General features: G+C 35.9%; 1 protein-coding gene across 1 annotated transcript; it reads left to right on the top strand.

Moving 5' to 3' along the window:
- Positions 1 to 1,627: 1,627 nt before the first annotated feature.
- LOC149820433 (putative 2-oxoglutarate-dependent dioxygenase AOP1) lies at positions 1,628 to 18,796 on the top strand. The gene is made up of 3 exons (XM_089981797.1): positions 1,628 to 2,007; positions 17,560 to 17,664; positions 18,697 to 18,796. The coding sequence occupies exons 1-3, from the start codon at positions 1,628 to 1,630 to the stop codon at positions 18,794 to 18,796; spliced, it is 585 nt and encodes a 194-aa protein (XP_089837923.1).
- The last annotated feature ends 1,112 nt before the right edge of the window (positions 18,797 to 19,908 follow it).

The raw sequence follows: 19,908 nt of genomic DNA, 5'->3' as shown, positions 1-19,908 counted from the left end.
GGGTCTCCAATGAGCCTCACAACGCTTTATAGTGTTATCCAGCTTTTCAACAACGATTTGTAGTGTCTTTCGCAAATCACTATAGCGATTTATAGTATTTTTGAGTCTCCAACGAGCTCCACAGCGATTTATAGTGTTGTTGGATCTCACTATAGCGATTTGTAGTGTCTTTCGCAAATCACTATAGCGATTTGTAGTGTTATTTAGTAAGCAAATTGCTGTAAATCGCTACCCGAATTAGGACCAACTTGTTAGGGTCATATCTCCCTAACCGGAGGTCATATTCCAAATCCATAAAAAGCGGTGTCTTTGTTATTGAGTCTAGTTTATTTCTGTAAATTTTCAGCAATTTCTATTATCATTTCATTCTCTATTTTAACTAAAAACCAAACCTCTATTATTCTGTGTTATTTAAGTTGCACAACACCATTCTCGCTTGACATCCACATCTTGATTATGGCATGCTCCTTGTTGGATTTTCCATTGGTTTCTTCCAACCTTGCTTGGAACAAACATATGCCTTTCTCACCACGACACCCTGTGCATTTTTTGACCACGACACCCGGGACCCGTGCCGGGAGGGAGCCCCCGGACCCCCCTCCTGTAAGGGCAAAAACTCTAAATCAGGCTCCACAATGAATCAAGTTGAACGATGCTACCCACGCTGGGAGGAGCCCCTTAAACCCTCATCTTGTAAGGGCAAAAACTCTGAATCAGGCTCTACAACGAATCAAGTTGAACAGTGCTATCCACGCTGAGAAGATCCCCCAAACCCTCCTCCTATAAGGGCAAAAACTCTAAATCAAGCTCCACAACTCTTCAAGTTGAATGTTGCTACCCACGTTGAGAGGAGCTCTCAGACCCCCCTTCTGTATGGGTAAAAACTCTGAATTAGACTCCACAACTCTTCAAGTTGAATGATGCTACCCACGCTGGGAGGAGCCCCCAGACCCCTCTCCTGTAATGGTAAAAACTCTGAATCAGGATCTACAACTCATTTAGTTGAATGATGCTACCCACGCTGGGAGGAACCCCCAAACTCTCCTTCTGTAAGGGTAAAAACTCTGAATCAGGCTCCACAACAGTCAATGTACAGATCAATCGGTGTTTGATGGAGCAATGTAGGATCTTCTGCTGGATGTGCACAGAAGCAGAAAGAGAAGAGAGAGAGTGAGAGGGTTGATGTTCATGGCCTCCTCCAGGGGAGATTTCTTTCTCGGATAATCCTGCAGTGCAGATACTGAGTCTTAAATAATCATCTTTGGGGCACTTAAGTCTTTACAACCACTCCTTTTCTAGAATCGTCATTTTTTTTACACCAATAAAGAAGAGGATACTTAAGTCTTTGCAATCGCATCAAACTCCAACACTAATTAATGCTAACAAACATGGGGATACGAGACACACATGCTTACATAGGTTGTGCTCTTTGGGACCCCAACATGAGATGTAGCTAACTGCCATGTTGTTTTGCCATCTTCAAATTTAATAAAAACAATTAATGTACAAGGCCACGTGTCACTGACCACAACCCCTAACACATCTATACTTTTTATGTATATAACACATGAGATAGCCATGGTACTCATCTACCAGAGGGAGAAGCTAGAGAGGGAAAGAGAGGAGCATGGGGTCGCTCTCTTTCTCCATCCCCTTCCTGGACTTCACCAAGGACAGAGAGAGTGTGGTAGGTGGGATGAAGTCATGGGAGGCCATGTATGTGAAGGCGAGGGATGCCGCAGAGAGCTGCGGTTGCTTCCTGGTGGCCTACGATGGGATGCCTCCCGGCCTGGTGGAGGCTGCCTTCTCTGCTCTCAGGGACCTCTTCAGCCTCCCCACGGAGACCAAGTGGAGGAACACCACTATCAAGCCTTACTTCGGGTACGGGGGCCGCTCGGATGTCGTCCCTCTCTACGAGAGCCTTGGTATCGAGGACGTTGACCGTCTCGAAGCTGCCAGCAGCAGCTTCACCCACCTCATGTGGCCGCAAGGCAACAAGGGTTTCTGGTATATGTTATATTCTCTCACATCATCATCATCAAGGGTTCGAATACTTTACAAACTACTTCGGCCACACAAAACACAGAAAATCGCTAATGCATGGAGTAATTTGCTGTGTAAAACACAAAACACAGTCGTCTTTTTTTTGTGGCCTGACCTATCACTGGATCTGCTCTGATTTAATATGGGGTTTGGTTTTTATAAGTCTACATTTTAATTTGTTTAAATTTTTAATTTTGAGTTATTTTACGATCCATCGTATCACCTTTCCCTGAGGTTGGAAGACAAAGACAAACAACTCGTGTTTAACTATTAAAGAATTGGTTGAAACTTGTAAAACAGTGCCAAGCTCGGCTGGGCTCATATGTTTTTCTTTTTATAAGCAAATTGAGGTTAGGCAGACCCCACCAGCTATACAACCATACCATTGGGATTTGAACTTGCAACACAAAGTGACATGAGTAGGGATGGCAGTGAACAGGGGAAACCGAACTGGAGATGGAAGACTTGAAATGGTAATGAAGGCGGGAATAAAGGTTAAAATCAAAACCCATTCAGGGATGGAGGCCAGAATGAACTTAAGCTTTTCTTCATCCTGCCCCGCCCCCATCCCTAATTCCCTTTAGTAAAATAACTAAAATACCTTTAGGAACGACGGTGGACCGGCGGGTCCTTGCCCTGCCTCACCCCATTTGGATCGGGGATAAAGGTCATGAAACGGGGATGAAGGCGGAGATGGAGGTTAAAATCAAAACCGGTGCAGAGGTAAAAGGCAGAATTTTGAGATGTGACGGAGGTGGAGAGCTTGTCCCCTGCCTCTACCTCAGTCCACTGCCATCCCTATGTTTGAGATATATTTTATATTATAAATATTTAGTGTAAAATAAATAGTTAAAATGTTGTTGTCTCAACACAAAAACCATTGTTATATTAATGAGCTTTGGTTTTATCATTATTTTGCAAGCACTCGCGATGAGGTGGAGAGCAAATCCTGGCCCAAAGCCTTGCCAAAAATGCTTAGCAACACTGTATGGATGCCAAACATCCCACCTCCATACCCCTTTCTCAATGACTGAATGTGTGGCATGTATTAGTTTAAACATTTTTCATGTTTACGTTATTTAAGCTAAAAAAACAAAAATTCATGTTAAATTGATTTGATTCAAAACATGGTTTTTAGTAAATAAGCAATGATAAAATACATTTTTAGTTTTGGACCAAGCAAAAAAATATATTTTAGTGCATTTTTTAAATGGCTATTGAATGGTCTGGGAGATAAATAGTTTGAACACTACACATTACTCTCTCACACACACACACACACACACACACACACACACACACACACACATATATATATAGGTTAATATTGGCTACTAATAAAGGTACAAAACTAATAAATAAAAATCACTCTTTTCTTCAAAAAATTTAAATTTTTTGTAGATCAAATGTTATGGATGTAAGATGGTTTGTTTAGTAGAAAACTTGTTTTGAATCATGTGATTATGACAAAATAATTCGGTTTTTAAAAGAATCCAAAAATCAATGCCCCATAATGTGTCAAAATTTTATAACTCAAAAGATCACATTTTTACAATAGAAAAGCATGATCCAAGGTTTGATCAAACAAACCATGCTGAACACATCTATGTAGTTAAATCGAGTTGATACAACTTGCACTTATGATTTCTAGCTCATTAGTTTAATACTTTTATTAGTAGCCAATATTTACCCTATGCATAGGGTTAATATTTGGTGCTTTTTTTAAATCACCAAATTGTATGAAACTATTGAGCTAAAAATCATAGGTTTTAATATTTTTTGTAAATTAAATCTTATATATGTGATCTACAATGTTTGTTTAGTAGAAAATGAGCTTTGAATCATGATTATGATGCATACTAAGATTTTTTAAAAGCTTAAAAAATGAATTGTTTAATGTACTAAAATTTCATAATTCAAAAATCATATTTTTGAATTAAAATAACACAATCAAAGGTTTGATCCTTAGAAAACCAACCTTCCTACCACATCTATGTGGTCAACCTTCCTGACCACAGTTTGATTGAGTTGATAAAGATGAAACTAATGCTTTTAAACTCAATAGTTCCATATAATTTGGTGCCTTTAAAGACACCAAATAAATAAATAAATATATTTTTGAAGAGGGTTTCCCAGCCCTATGTCAATGTCCTCGATAGTATGCGTCAATGAGGTCATTTGACGTGCAATCCCAACACACCAGCATTATTATCTTTAATCCAACTGTTATCCAAAACCATCACCACCATTATCTTGAACCCGTGAAACCATATTGACTATATCTATCTACATCATCAGTATCGACTCAATCTAACCATACAAATTTGTTGAGCATAATTTGTTTGCTAAGGATCAAGCTTTGAATCATGTTTTTCTGATGTAAAAATGTGATTTTTTGAGTTATAAATTTTTTGCAAATTGTGGCAGTTGATTTTTGAACCCTTTTAAAAAACTTATTACTCATCATAATCATATGATTCAAAACAAGTTTCCTACTAAACAAATAATGTAGATCACATCAGATCTTAAAAAAAATTAAAAAAATTAAAAAAAAATCATTTGGACCCATTAGTTCGAGTAGCCAATAAATATATATAAAACCACAAGAGAGAACCTCATCTTTGCAAGGAAGTAATTAGAATTAGAAAATGAAAAAGAATTTGGCATCTTTTCATGTGCCCTCAAGTAACAAATCTGAAACATCAAATGGCGCATATTAGGGATGGCAATGGACTAGGGAAAAACAGGCCTCACCCTGCCTTGCCTGGCTTGGACCAAGAATGGAGGATATGAAACAGAGAATGAACTAGGGATGAAAGTTAAAATCAAAACCTGTGCGGGATGGAGATAGGGATAGACTTATTTTTGCCCTGAGCCCGCCTCGCCTCGTCTCGATCTTTGTTAAAAAATTTATTATTATACCCTTCTATATATATTATAAAATTATATATATATATATATATTTCTAACTCTAATATAAAATCCTTTTTGAGAATCACTTTTCTTTCTTTTCCCTCATTCCTCTAATGAGTTGCACGAGATCTCATTTATCTCTTCTCTTTCTTCTGACAAAAGAAAAACAAAGTTTTGATCGAAGATAAAAGACATGAAACGAGGAATGAACGGAAGATCAATGTTAAATTCAAAATTCATGCAAGAATGCAAGACAAAATTTTGAAACGGGGCGGGGGTGAAGACGTCCCCAACCCCACCCCTGTCCACTGCCATCCCTAGCGCAGATTAGTGGAGATTCTATAAATCTTTAAAGTCCCTCCCAAAATAGCCTTAAAATAGATCTCAAAGGTAAGATTAAAAAAAAAAAATGAAGAAATTGCAGTTGTCCCATCACCGTCACCGTCACCGTCAAGGTGCATCAATACAGTTGCCATGGCCATGGTTAGAATCATTGCTTTTCCCTTTGAAAATTATATTGGTAGGATTAAGGGTCCTTTCGTGTACAGGGCTGTTTAATATTTTATAGTTGATGGGTGTCATTCTTCTCATTCTATTATTGTCTTTCATCGTGCTTAAAGTGACAAGCTGTTACCGGCCAATATTGAGCTGTTGTAAGCTCATAAGGGCTCCACCTTCCTCGGTAGAGGTGATTGTGATTTGTGGCTTGATAGACGACCACAGTTTAAAACCCAAAAATGGGTATCCCTTGCCTCAAGGTCATCATTGTTAAATTCAATCTGAATCGGCCAATTCAGATCGAGATCGATTTGTCTATGTCAAAAAAAAGGCCCATTCACCTGTCATTTCAATTCATATATTTTAATATGTTTTAAGCGATTAAATTTTTTTGTTTAATATTTTTATTGTCTAATGACACATGTCATCTGATGATAAAAAGTTGATGATTCACAAACAATTCAATTAAATTCTATCCTTACTTTTTTTTTTAAAACTAGGTATAACAAGGGGTGTCAACGGGCCGGGTTTAACCAGATCCTATAGGGTCTGCGTACGGTGATAAATAATAAGACCCGATTAAGCCCCAGGTTTGAACCCTCCGATTAATACATGAAGCTAGGTACAGTTTATGAAATTTTGTACAGACTCAGGCCCAACCAGAGTTTCGATCAAGACACTCAAATTTTCAATGTAAAAATTATAAAAATATTAGTTTATCAGGTATGAGCTGGGTCTCGTTCATGTAGTTTTTATCGGTCCGGGTATGATTTCTCTTATGGTGGATCCAATTAGACTTGAGTGTTGGTGTTTTCTATAAAACAAACACAAAAAGTGTACCTGAATTCGCCATAAAGCACGTGCAGAGAATTCGGCATTCTCCTCAACCGATCGGCGCCCACAATGAGCCCGGGCCTTAGGTCAACAGTGAGTAGGACCCTATACCACGTAAACTGGGTGTGAGATTTGGGTATGATTACAACTACAAATCTCTCATCATCTTTGTAGCATCCTACCCTCTTATATAATGGGAGAAATAGGCAATTACGTGAATGTGGTCTCTCCACATTCATGTAACTCCCACCCACTAACCCCATTATGTGGCCACTAATGTGACCCACTAATGGCTATCAAATCAGGTCACCCTGTGTGTTGGACTCAGACTCATTATGTTCAATATTCTCCCACTTGACCCATTGACACCAAAAGTGTACTAAATCAAGGTGGATACCATTATCTCGATTTAATTCTTCATATAGGTTCACATGTTACCCTTTATCACAAGGATGAATTATATGAGTCATGAATATGAACACCCTTTTATGAAATATCATATTCTCATGTACTACACTATAATTCACCTTCAGTACTTAGGCATGTAGAAAATTATCTTTATGAATAAGTTGGTCTCTCACCTATTCTATTGGGCCTTTAATATTGTTATTCTACTATTCTCTCTAACCCATGTGAGGGATCCTTTATGCAAAATCAACAATATACAAAGCCATAGAGAACCAAATTTATATACACAAATGTGATCACTTAATGTATTGTCATACATCAGAAGGAATAAAAAAGACTCACCCCCTTTACATGTTGGGAATACAATCCTGCTGCTAGCTCTTTAGTAAGGGGATCCGCAGTCATTTCTTTCGTCCTAATTGTATCAATACATACCAGATGATTCTCAGTCATTTCTTTAACAATAAAATATTTTAACTCTACGTGTCGACACGATGTTGAGCTCTTGTTGTTATTTGAAAAGGACACGGCTGCTTCATTATCATAAAAGATCTTTAGTGGTCTCTCAATAGAGTCCACAATACCAAGACATATAATAAAGTTTCTTATCTAAATGACCTATGACGAAGTCTTATATAGAGCAATAAATTCTGCCTCCATGGTATAAGCAGCAGTGATAGACTGTTTTTCACTTCTCCATGAGACAATACCACCCGCTAGTAGGAAAATGTATCCAGTAGTGAATTTTCTACTGTCAATACACCCTCCTAGGTCCACATCAGAGTATCTAATGACCTCTAGGTGGTCAGCTTTCCTGTAGGTCAACATATAGTATTTTATTCTTTGTAAATAGCGCATGACCTTCTTCGCTGCATTCCAATACACAATGCCTAGATTTGACTGATATCTACCAAGCATTCCTACAACAAATGCTATATCAGGTTGAGTGCAGGTTTGTGCGTACTGTAAACTTTCAGTTGTTGAAGCATATGAGACAACATCCATCTGAGCCTTCGCTATATCATTCTGAGGACAATTTTTTAAGCTCAATTTATCCCCTTTCACTATATGTGCCGAACCAAGAGAACAATTCTCCATCCCATATCTTTTAAGAACCTTAATGATATAGGATTTCTGAGAGAGGCCAATAACACTTTTAGTTCTTTTACGACGAATTTCGATTCCAAGGGCATAAGTGGCCTCATCCATGTTCTTCATATCGAAATAAGAGGAAAGAAAATCTTTTATTTCATGTAATAGACTCAAATCATTAGTTGTAAGAAGAATGTCGTCAACATATAAAACCAAAATTATGAACTTACTCCCACTACTCTTAATGTAAATACACTTATCAACAATTGTTTCAGTGAATTCAAAGTTCATAATTACCTGATTGAACTTCTTATACCACTGGAGGAAGGCCTGTTTAAGTCCATAAATTGACTTATTCAATTTGCAAACTAAGTTATTCAAGTCATCTATACTGAAACGAGGAGGTTGTTGCATGTATACCTCCTCATCGAGATCCCCATCTAGGAAGGCAGTTTTCATATCCATATGATATTGCTCTAAATCAAAATGAGCTACGAGGGCCATGATTATCTTCAATGATTCCTTAGTTCAGACAGGAGAAAAAGTCTCATTATAATCAATGCCCTCTATCTGTGTGAAACGTTTTGCAACAAGCCTAGCCTTGTACCTCTCCACATGACCTTTAGAGTATGTTTTAGTCTTATAGACCCATTTACAATCAACAGGTCTAACTCCATCAGGTCGAGGTATAAGATCTCACACTTAGTTCTTTGTCATAGAGTCAAACTCTTCTTTCATGACATTGATCTAATGTATTGATATTTCACTTTCAATGACTTCTACAAATGTAAAGGGATCTTTATCAATGTCTATAAAATCATTTGACTCTTGTAAATACACCACATAGTCCGAATGGATATCAGATTTCTTGATTCTGGTGGACCTCTATACATGTATTACAAGTGGTTCAAAATGAGCCTCTGTATCTTGTTGTTGTTGTATATCCTCATCAACAATCAGATTTAGTTGAGATTGATGTTCATTGACGAAACTTTCTCTTACATTACCCGAAGGAACAATGATAGAAAAAATCTGGTCTTTAACCTTAGAAGGTGTGAAATCTGAATCCTGCATTTCCTCAAAATCAATATTTTGTGACGTATCTATCCCAATAGAACCATTTTCAAGAAATCTTGCTTTATCTATTTCTATTATCTGTGGTATATGCGATGAACAATAAAACCTAAAGCCTTTTGACCTTTCTGGATAACCAATAAAGAAACCACTAGTTGTCCTAGAATCAAAAAAATTTATATATGGGTTATACAATTTAGCTTCTGCTGAACATCCTCATATGTGCATATATGACAAAGAAGATTTTCTACCTATCCATAACTCGTAAGGAGTCTTTTGAACAATCTTTGTAGGAACCTTATTCAAAATATGCATTGTTGTCCTAAAAGCTTCACCCCACAAGGTCAAAGGAAGGTTTGATTGATTCAACATCGCTCAAACCATTTATTTAAGCATACGGTTTCTCCTTTCAGCTACACCATTCTGGTAAGCACTACCAAGCATTGTATACTGAGGTACAATGCTTTTCTCTTTTAGAAACTGTGCTAATGGACTTTCCTTTTGTCCTATCTCAGTGAAATGACCATAATATTCACCACCTCTATCAGACCTGACAACCTTAATAACTTCATCAGTTTGTTTCTCTACTTCTTTCTTTAAGTCCTTAAAAACCTGAAAGACCTCTGATTTTTTAGATAATAGTAGAGATACATATACTGTGAGTAATCGTCTATAAAGGTGACAAAATATTTTTCACCCGTATAACACGGTGAAAAGGGTCACACACATCCGTACACACTATTTCTAACTTTTTATTGTTGCATTTGGCATCTTTTTTATACGTGTTAGACTGCTTAGCCTTTATGCAATCAACAAATGACTCTATATTCATAAAATTAAGGGATCCGAGGATTCTCTCTTTCACGAGTCTTTGGACTTTCTTTTTCGAGATATATCCTAACCTTCGATGCCAAATCAGATAGGATTGATCATCCTTTAGGCCACATTTATTGCCAATCATTGTGTTCTCAATGGAGTGAAATTCTCGAATTTAGAATTTGGTTCTTAATCGATACAAACCATCACACATATATGCAGAACCTATATTCATTGAATTTTTCATAATAATAAGTTTGAAATTTTTAAATTTAAATACAAAGCCAAACTTATCAAGTTTTGAAATTGAAATCAGGTACCGACTATAGGGTGAAACATAGAATGTATCGACCAAATCCAATATGAATCCTGACTCCAACCCAATTTTGTAGGTCCCAACATTCTTGACATGCAAACGCATCCTATTTCCAGAAAAGATGCTTCTTTCATGCTCTTTTGGTTCCCTCTTGTTCAAAAATGCCTGCAAAGAGTTGGTAATGTGTACAGTGGCACCAAAATCAATCCTCCAATTATGCAATGAAACATGAATTAAATTCCACTCATGAGAAATGAATGACTTATTATTTTTATTTTTGAGTCACTTCTTGTACTTCAAACAATCTACCTTATAATATTAAGAGTATGTGAACATGAGACATTCCTCTCTTTTGAAACTCAACAACTAATGCATATGCAATCACAAATTCAAACAACTTTTTTTTATAACAAGTTCTTTCAACTTTTTGAACTTAGTATAAAAGATTTGTGCATATAAATCAGGTCGATCATACACCATTGAGAAGTAAACAATTCATTTCCAATCTCACTCTAGTCGTTATTACAAGTCATTGTAATAAACAAGTCATGTTTTCCAAATTTGTGAGCAATGACCATAGCATCATGATACTTTGTATGTAGGCAATGTGGCCCACCAATAAAATATTGTGGCAATATTATTTTTCTTCCAACTTTTGAAGCATCCACTTCTCCAAAACCAAGGTTGTCCTCCAAACAGTTATACAACTCAACCCTATACCTATCCTGATGAGACACAACAAAGTCAAGGCGATTTGTCATGTCAACAAAATACTATTGTAATAGTTGGTTGTCCCGCAATAGAACAGACTGCTGATTTGGATGGATTTGCAACTTGTACGAATAGTATTCCTGAGGGCGATAGTTTTGATCATTGTCCATGTTCATCCTTTCCCATCTATGGAACTCCTATATTCCAACCAACATGGCATATAGAAATAGCCGAGGATACTACAAAGAATCATGCCACCCATAATTCGAATGAACTCGCCTCATTTGCTAGTCTGATGGATTGCCCCTTCGACCCATATCATCGCAACTTCAGATACTGAAGGTTGGTTTTTCATGCACTGATATTGCATTGGATTTGTATATTGTACTTTGTTGGCCCAACGATATCTCTAAAAGTATGAAGGGTTTGCCCAAGAGGGTTGTGTATGTCCAAAATATGTTGTAATTGATGGATGATTCTTGACTACAAAATTTTGTAAAAAGCTACTTCATAATCAGGATCATAGATGTATACTTGTAGGAACTTTGGCAGATCTTCTATAGGGACCAAATGGCCAATTCTATGATATTGTTGCCCTTGTATCTGGAAGCAGAAAGAGCCTTTTGTTTTCTATGTTGTCTTTTGACTCTTAACTCTGAATGCAAATGCTATATTATATTTATGTATATATTTACAAAAATGTTTTTTGTCTAAAAGAGGGGCACATATAAATCATATAGTGCAGCTGGGGGTGAAGGAGATGGCAATAAAATATAGCCATTAAAGAAACACATCATGACATTTTCATGCCAAAAGAACTTCATATATATAACAATGAGGGCACAAAGTTGAAGCCGAAAGAATGGCGTCAACATCTTTCCTAGAACAAGGAAAATTCAAGTCCAAAGGTGGTGTGTCTCAAAAATTATCTACCATGTCAACAACGCCTGCAGTAGTCTCTACTTAAGAACAAATTGAACCAAAAGATCAAGTGACCTACAATGTATGGTCAATTAGGTTCCACTATACCACGTGCAGGTGAATCATCTAGATTGTCTAAATATTCATCTATATCAAAAGGACATCACCATCATCACACCGCTCCACAATTGGCACCCTATCATCTTCCATGTTTGAACCCTCAGATGCCTCACCATCTCATATACCATATGTCGTGCCTATAGATACCCATAAAGTCTGATAACGTTCATCTAAATAAAGACAATACGTTTATTACAAACCCTAAACACAAAGGCACATACAAACAACACAAACTTCGCCATTCCTAAGAAAACGTGATTACCATATTGTATCTTTGCTCCACTTGTCTCTGCTTAAAAAACAACATCCTCAACGACAACACCACGCTATAAAACACTTGATCCCACCATCAAAGCCTCATGACCAACAACATTGCTTTCTCTCAACCCTCCTCAAGAAGCAACATCCTCATCGACAACATGACTCCGCAAGACACTTAATCCCATCACCAAAGATTCAGGGCCAATAATGTCACTTTCTTGCAGACTATCGACATTGCCGCCACCTTGCAGCCTCATGTTCGCTACACATCTTCTTGTGATTTACATACTGAGCTGGGTCTTCCTTTATTCATTGACGTTGAGCCCACTATGCCTTAGACTTCTTATTTCTATTGGGTGGAGCCATCTTCTTGCCAATTCCAGCCCACACGAAGAAAAAATAAAGACAACAAAGAACTATAATTGTAAGACCCATAAATTTTTGATAATTATTTAAATAAATAAAAAAAATTATTTTAATTTTTAAATTTTAACTATTTAATTTTATCAGAAACAAATATGAATTTAAAAAAGTATCTAATCAATTAAAATTAAAGGTTTCGAGGAATTTAAAACTTGAAATTTAAGTTCACAATTTATTTGGATTTTTGGCCCTGGATCTCAGATAGATCTAGAATCCATTATTAAAGGTAGGTGAATCCAGCATTTGGATCACAAAAAGATCCAAATTTCGTTAGAGAAAATGATTGGATTTGGATCTCAAGCAGATCGAAAAATCATTTTGGATTTGGATAAGGTATGGGTTTGATCCAAATAGAATTGGATCCAATATGGATCCATGATCCAATAAAAAATATAGATTTTGGTTTTAATTAAATATTTTAAGATTTAATATTAGGTAGTATATTTATTTAATATATATGTCACTTTAGAAATAACAAACCATCTTAATGAAATTTATTCCTAACGTTAATCTAAACTATTTAATATGAAAACCAAAGGAGAAAGTAATAAACAAAGAAATAAAGAGAAATAGTGGGTCGCCACTTACTTGTGGGCCCCACCTTTAATGAATATGAATCCAAGTTTTTTTGGATATTAATGAGAGGAAGGAGAAGGGGTGGGTCGACCCTCCCTCTTCTCTAAACAAGTTAAAATAATAATAAAATAATAAAATAATAAAATAATAAAATAATAAAATAATAAAATAATAAATAAGAAACTTTAAAAAAAGAAGGGGTAATAAATAAAATAAGAAACTTAAAAAAAAGAAGGGGTAATAAATAAAATAATAAAGAGGGGAAGAAGAAAGGGTGAACTTTTCTCCCCCCACTTGCCTTTAAGGAATTAAATAAGACAAAAAAGGTACTAAAGTCAGTTTAATGACGTTATGGAAGAGACATCATAACTTTCCCATTTCACATTATGTGAGGCCCTATAAATAGGGACCCTCACATATGATTTTGCCTCACACACAAACACACACTCTCTATCATCGCTCGCTTCTCTCTCATTTCTTTCCCCTCTCTCCATTTTCTCTCTTCTCTCTCACGCCTCTCTCTTTATCTCCAAATGGCTGAGGACATTCCGTCGGTTGGGGCTCGAAGGTTCAGTATCGTAGACATGCTCGATTGTTTGCCGTTTCGACTAATACTTGAGGTAGGATTCTTGGACCGAGGGATGTATGCATTGAGCCATTATGTAAGTTCATATTGTTTCCATCCTCACATGTATATTGACTCCCATGTTGTAGGAAGCCGATGATATATTAGGCACAAAAACCGAATCACGAGTATGTGATTCGAGTGTATGAAGAGGGAGAACTTGATAGAAGATCTCATAAAATATTTAGGTATATAATCCTTGTTCATGACATCATACTTGATACATTCCATCATTTGGGAGAAGTGGTTTCCTTGTTTTGATTCAATCATTATTTGAGGAAAAAATCATATGTATGGATATCCATGATAAATGAATGAAAATCTTTAAAACCATCATTTATGTGTTGTGATCTATTTTATTGGGCATTTAGGTAATATTTCTTGTATATATACACTCACATATGTACACATTTTATTTTAGAATTGAATATATATTGGTGTAAGTTTTATAAAAGATATTTTAAAAAATATATTTTTAATAAAATGTTTATGCAAACCGAACATCAAATAATAAAAACTGGTTCACACTAATGATGACATTCGGGTCGAACTTAGGGAATGTGACGAAAGTAAGTATTTCAAACATAAGCACACCTTTATTGCCTTAAAAATAAACAAAACTAAAGTGCAGCAAACAAGCGTGTAAACCCTATTACAAAATGTCGAGCAGAAGAAAAATTAATACAACCCATATAAATGTGGCCTAAGGCCATACTTTACTAACAAAAAGAAAAAAAAACAGAAAAAGAAGACTCCTCTGCTCGTGAACCACAATCTTTACATGCGGGTGTCAGAATTTGGGTGCGTCCACCTTAACACCAACCTTCTATCCCACGGCAGCCACCTACAGAAATACAACTATGCAAACAAAACAAAGAACTCTGTGATGGTAAGATGAGAATCTAACCTCATCAGTCACTTCACACATGTAGAGTTAAACTGCAACAAATAAGTGACTTGCCTCACTAGCGACTTCACACCTCACCAGTCACTTCGTGAATGTACAAGAACCTCTAAAGGCAAAAATAGACGTGAAGGTAATTGGTGTATGTGTGGATGGTCGATTGCTTTGAATCATAATTTTATTGTATCTTATGGTTTGCAAGCTTCCATTTTGAAAGATGAGTACAAAACTTGTTTGGTTGAGCATTTTTTATTGAAGCTCTTGCATTTTTTGGTTGAACTGCTTGAGTTCTAATTATTTAGCGAGTTCTTTCTTGTTATTGTAACGATCCAAAACTTATTCAATTTTTCAGGTCAATTTTTTTCAACACAACGAAAATATTCAAAGTGAAGTTGAAATTTTTTAAGCAATTACATAAAAATTCACATTCAACAAAAGCCAAAAACGTAAATTTGTATAGTTAAAATTTATATTTTACTTTATTAACCCTTGCGGGTACGTGCATTTCAAATACGTCAAGTCAAATGAGACCATTCGAAGATTTATTATGCATGGGTGTTTTAATACTTCAAATGACTATTTAAATCAGATTCTTAAAGAGGCAACATAATGATCAAAAGATAACCTCTAAAGGATACAGGATGCATCTGACTTCTGCATAAGTTACATGACCTACTCGTATAGGACAAAGATCGAGTAGTTTGGGTCCCCTAACTCTATGAGTGGAATACCATCGAGCTATTGCCACTCATAACATAATAACAAACATTGTATGTTTCCACAATAGCCCAACAAAGTTTGTACCATCTACCCTCTTTAAGGTAACCCGGTACTGGATGAGTATTTCATTCAAGTTATTTGTATATGTCTCTCTTGGGCAAGCCAGGGTTTGGGTACGCACTAAACCTGCCTGTAAGGCAAGAATGCAGACTATACCAAAGAGCAGTAAAAATACTTATATTTTATTTGGTATTTTCAGATAACTCATCCAGTGAACTCATGGTGCATTTAAACAAGCGAGTGCAGGAAGAATACCCTAGTACATTTAAACTGGCCAGACATTCATTTAGGTTTGTGTGCATGCAGTAATTTAATTTAATAACTTGGGTGTACGCATCATATCCCATTAATCTTTTTCAACCACATGCCCAGTCTGGGGTAACACACACAAGTACACCACAGATCAAGAGTGCAAAGTTTGCATGACACACATAAAATATCACAAGTGCTCATGTGGCACCGTGAAGGTTCTTTAGAACCTCATGCTCATCTTTGGGCCTTAGTATGACCCTGCAAATCTTCATTGCAATACAACATATTTGTAAATCATAGATTCGATAGAACAGGGTCGGTGAACGCGACCTAGTCATGTCATTCAGTTCTTGAAGTATTTGCAGACGAATAAAACATCACAATTATCATAATATGTGTTTCACAAAAACCTTTCGAGGAAATAAACCATTCATTTAAGCATAAAGGAATTATTGAGCCATCTTTGCAAAAATACATCCACATACACATTTTTGCATGAAATGATAGGCAGACTTATTTGATTTATAATTTTCTTTGGATTATCGTCCAGAACAAAATTCATGATCTATACTTAATTGAACTTATGCATATTCTAGTAGTTCCCATTCACATATAACCAAAAAGATCTTTTTCTTTATGTTTCTCTCTTTGAGTCCAATACGAATTTATATTATATTAATATTTTTCTTCCACTTGACTTGTAATATATATGGTTCATATATATATATATTATTGCTTACCATAACATAAACACTTAGCATATGTTATTATATGTTATTATATATATTTTTCTTTGTTTTGTTTGGGGCTGTAGTCAGTCTGCAGCAAGCTTGTGTTAGGTTTGCAGCCTACTGTAGTCATAACCATGGTGCACCAGTAGGGAAGCAAACCTTGCTGGTCACCCTGTTCAGTTTGAGCTTGACTGGGACCGGCTAGCCCTAATCGGCTGCAACTCAATGGCAACCGACTGAGGTTGGCAACCGATTGAGGTTGGCGACCTAGCCAGTTGGATACTATATATATATATATATATTTTGTATAATGGTCTGCTGCTAAGAAACAATAGACATAAGATGAACAATAGATTTGGCGTTGTTGGCCCCAGTCGGTTTAGAGATTTTTTCTTAAAACATATTTTTATTAAGTATTTTAACTCTTTTTTTTCATGCACCTCAATAGCGTCTGGCACAGGTGCAACGCACCTTGCCGCACCACTGGGCCTGGTTGGCTTGGCTGACCAAGCCCAACTGGTCAGACTAACCCAAGTCCAGTCAGTTAGACTAACCAGTAGGTGGGTTTGACTTGTAGGCTAAGTAGTCAGGAAGAAAGGTTCGATCATATAACCACAATATATATATATATATATATATATATATATATATATTGTATATATGAGAATACATTCATTATTATTATTAAATTCATGAATTTATGTATCTTTTACTATTTTGATGCCCGTGTTTATGATGTTTCAGGTGTCAAGGAGTCATGGTTCGAATTTCATCCAATTCGAAGCTAAAATGACAAAGTTATAGTTGTTTTATGGTTTTTGAGCGAATTTCAAAGAGAATCGGATCTAGATCCAATCCAAATGATATATGATGGATCTTGGATCTAATCCACACGTGATCAACAATCCACTTAACCCAAATCCACTGTGGTTAACTCATAAAATTTCAAAAATACCCCTACTACTTGGCGCCACCTCGTTTTTATAATTTAGGCTAGGTGTAGGTAGTCTTTTGAAATAGTTTTTTAAATTATGAATTCTTTTTATAATTTTTGTTTTAACCTAAATATTAGTATAAATATTTGTTTGAGAGGGGAGTGAACCCGTTTTTGGCCCTTCTCAACAGCCGCCCCCTCTTCTTTGTTCCACTCTTCCCCTCCTCACATAAAACCTAATTCTCCTTTACTTCTTCTTTTTTATTCTTCTTCATTCTCTATTCTTTATTATTATTATTCTTTTCTATTTTCTTTTCTTTTCTGCAGGTTCAATGTGAGGACAACTCTGGGAGGCGTTTGCATGTTCCACAAGGTCATAGCTTGCTCTCTTCTCAATCCAATCCGTCGGGAGACGTCGGATCGGCATGTTCGGTACCTCTTTACCTTCTTCTCTCCATCGTTAAATCTAGGTTTTTATTTCTATTATTTTTTTATTTTTCTTGATTAGATTAGGTTTAATTAATCTTAGTTTGTTCGGTAAATATTCTGGATTTTTCTGTGTGATTTTTTTAGATAGAAAAAAAAGAGAAGTCGACCCCTAGAGTTGGCCATCGTCCAACCATAGCCGCCGACTAGATCTAGTTCATTTTCTTCATTAGCTATATTTTGATTTTGATTTTTTTGTTAGTTAGAAGATTAATCCATTTTTTAATCCATTAGTTTTATTAGTTAGAGTTATTTTTTTTAGCAAAATAAATAATTAGAATAGTGTCAAGTTGAAAAGAAAAAAAATCATTAGTTTCAAATTTTGATTTTGTTTTCCAATATTGTTTTGTGCGTATCTAGAGATTTCAAACGTATTTTCAAATCCGTAAATTGGGTTTGGTCTTTGTACGAGTCTAGAATATTTTTGAAATTTTTTGTCAAAATCCAAACTCATTTGATGGACTGTCATACTATTTTTCTGAATTCTATCAAGAGATTTCCTGTGCATCGGTTTTATGTTTTTCTGGTTGTACTAGTCATTTTATGTAACTTTTTGTAGAGTTTTTCAATTTCATAAACTGTGTTGGATTCTTGATTGTGTAAGGAATAATTCTGCAAAAATTTATTGGGATCCAACGCCGTTTACTAGTCTGTTCTACTGATTTATGAGAATCTATCCAAAACGGGCAGTTCCCTCAAATTGTGTAGGATAGATTTGTACTTTTTATGATTTTTTAAGTATCATATCGTGATCTTTTTAGTTTGTGTCGTGTCCTAAAATAGAGGATACTCTGTTTTAGTTTAGAAACACACGTTGGGATCTGTGTTTAGCTTTTTGTTCTTTTATTTTATTTTAATGCTCTTATTCCTGCGTTTTTCACTAACATATATTCGTTTATAGTTCTTTGTTTTGTTTGCATAGTTGCAATCTATAAGCAGCACCTAACTCACATTTTTCTTTAACATTGTTTTTCACAGTACCGACAAGCTGGAGATCACGTTAAAGAAACACAGGTACTCCAAAATGTATATTGTAAACGTTGACCAGAATGTATCAACTACCAACATCTTCTCTTGAAGAAAAGAAGCTATACTTCCTAGACACACTTTACTTTGGTCGATCCATTGCTTTTCCTTACCGAGTTAAGCAAAATCTATCTCAATGTTTGCTTCATATCCACCTAAGCTCATCAACAACTCATCTCTCCTCTATCAATTCATAGATCTCCTGTTCTATGAACAACTCAAGCAATCTGGGATGCTCATGTAGAACCTCATAGTGGCACTCCTAGCACAGAAGCATATATTCATATGCATGATACAAATTTTGAAGTCTAGCATAAATCAGGTAGAGAGCCTCCAAAGCAATAGAGTATAGATTAATCTTACCATAATAAAACTGTAATCATCTATCTCCCCAAAACCAGAAAGCATGCCTCTTTGCTCAAATTAATTGGAGAGGTGCTCCCAATACCATAATGCAAGACCAGCATCCAAGGCACCATGTATTACAAATAACATCTTTCAAGCTTCTATCTTCCTGTTGTCAACACTATCCATAGTCCAATAAAATGCTACTCAAGAAAACCATGAATAAAACATCCAATCACATAACCCACTTTACTAAAAACCCATAAAACTTTACAAATAAAACATTGTAATGAATAAATAGAAGACTTATTCACGCAGGCAAAACTATACAGAAAAACAACTAAATTTCTAAAAAGAAACAAAACAAAACAAAACATTCGATCTAATCAAACATACACAACAAATAAGCGCACACACAAAGACAAACACATACATAGAAACATAGCAAACAATAATTCGAAATGAAAGAAATACTGAAGTTGCACGACTTTCCTATGATTCGTCATTCTCAAAATATGTGTTTCCTTCCCTCATCTTTTATGCTTTTTCCTTAAGCTTTGTATATGCAGAACACACACAACATAAAAAAAAATCAAACTCTTTTCTATGCATATTCACACTTTTGAGGAGTTTTTTTTTATAGGGCGGGAGGGGGGGGGGGGGGGGGGAGGGGGGCAGGGGTTGGGTCTGGATTTAAGCCACACTTGGCTTGCATGTCCTTTTGCGTTGGGTTTCATGTTTGGTGGTAGCTGGGGTTGGAAAATGTAGCATCAAGAGATTTATATAGTCATCTTTGGTTGGTTTGTAGTTGCAATTACT

Source organism: Nuphar pumila, chromosome 12, assembly GCF_984573655.1.
Source record: "Nuphar pumila chromosome 12, dmNupPumi1.hap1.1, whole genome shotgun sequence".
Lineage (NCBI taxonomy): Eukaryota > Viridiplantae > Streptophyta > Magnoliopsida > Nymphaeales > Nymphaeaceae > Nuphar > Nuphar pumila.
This window is presented reverse-complemented; position numbering and strand designations above follow the sequence as displayed.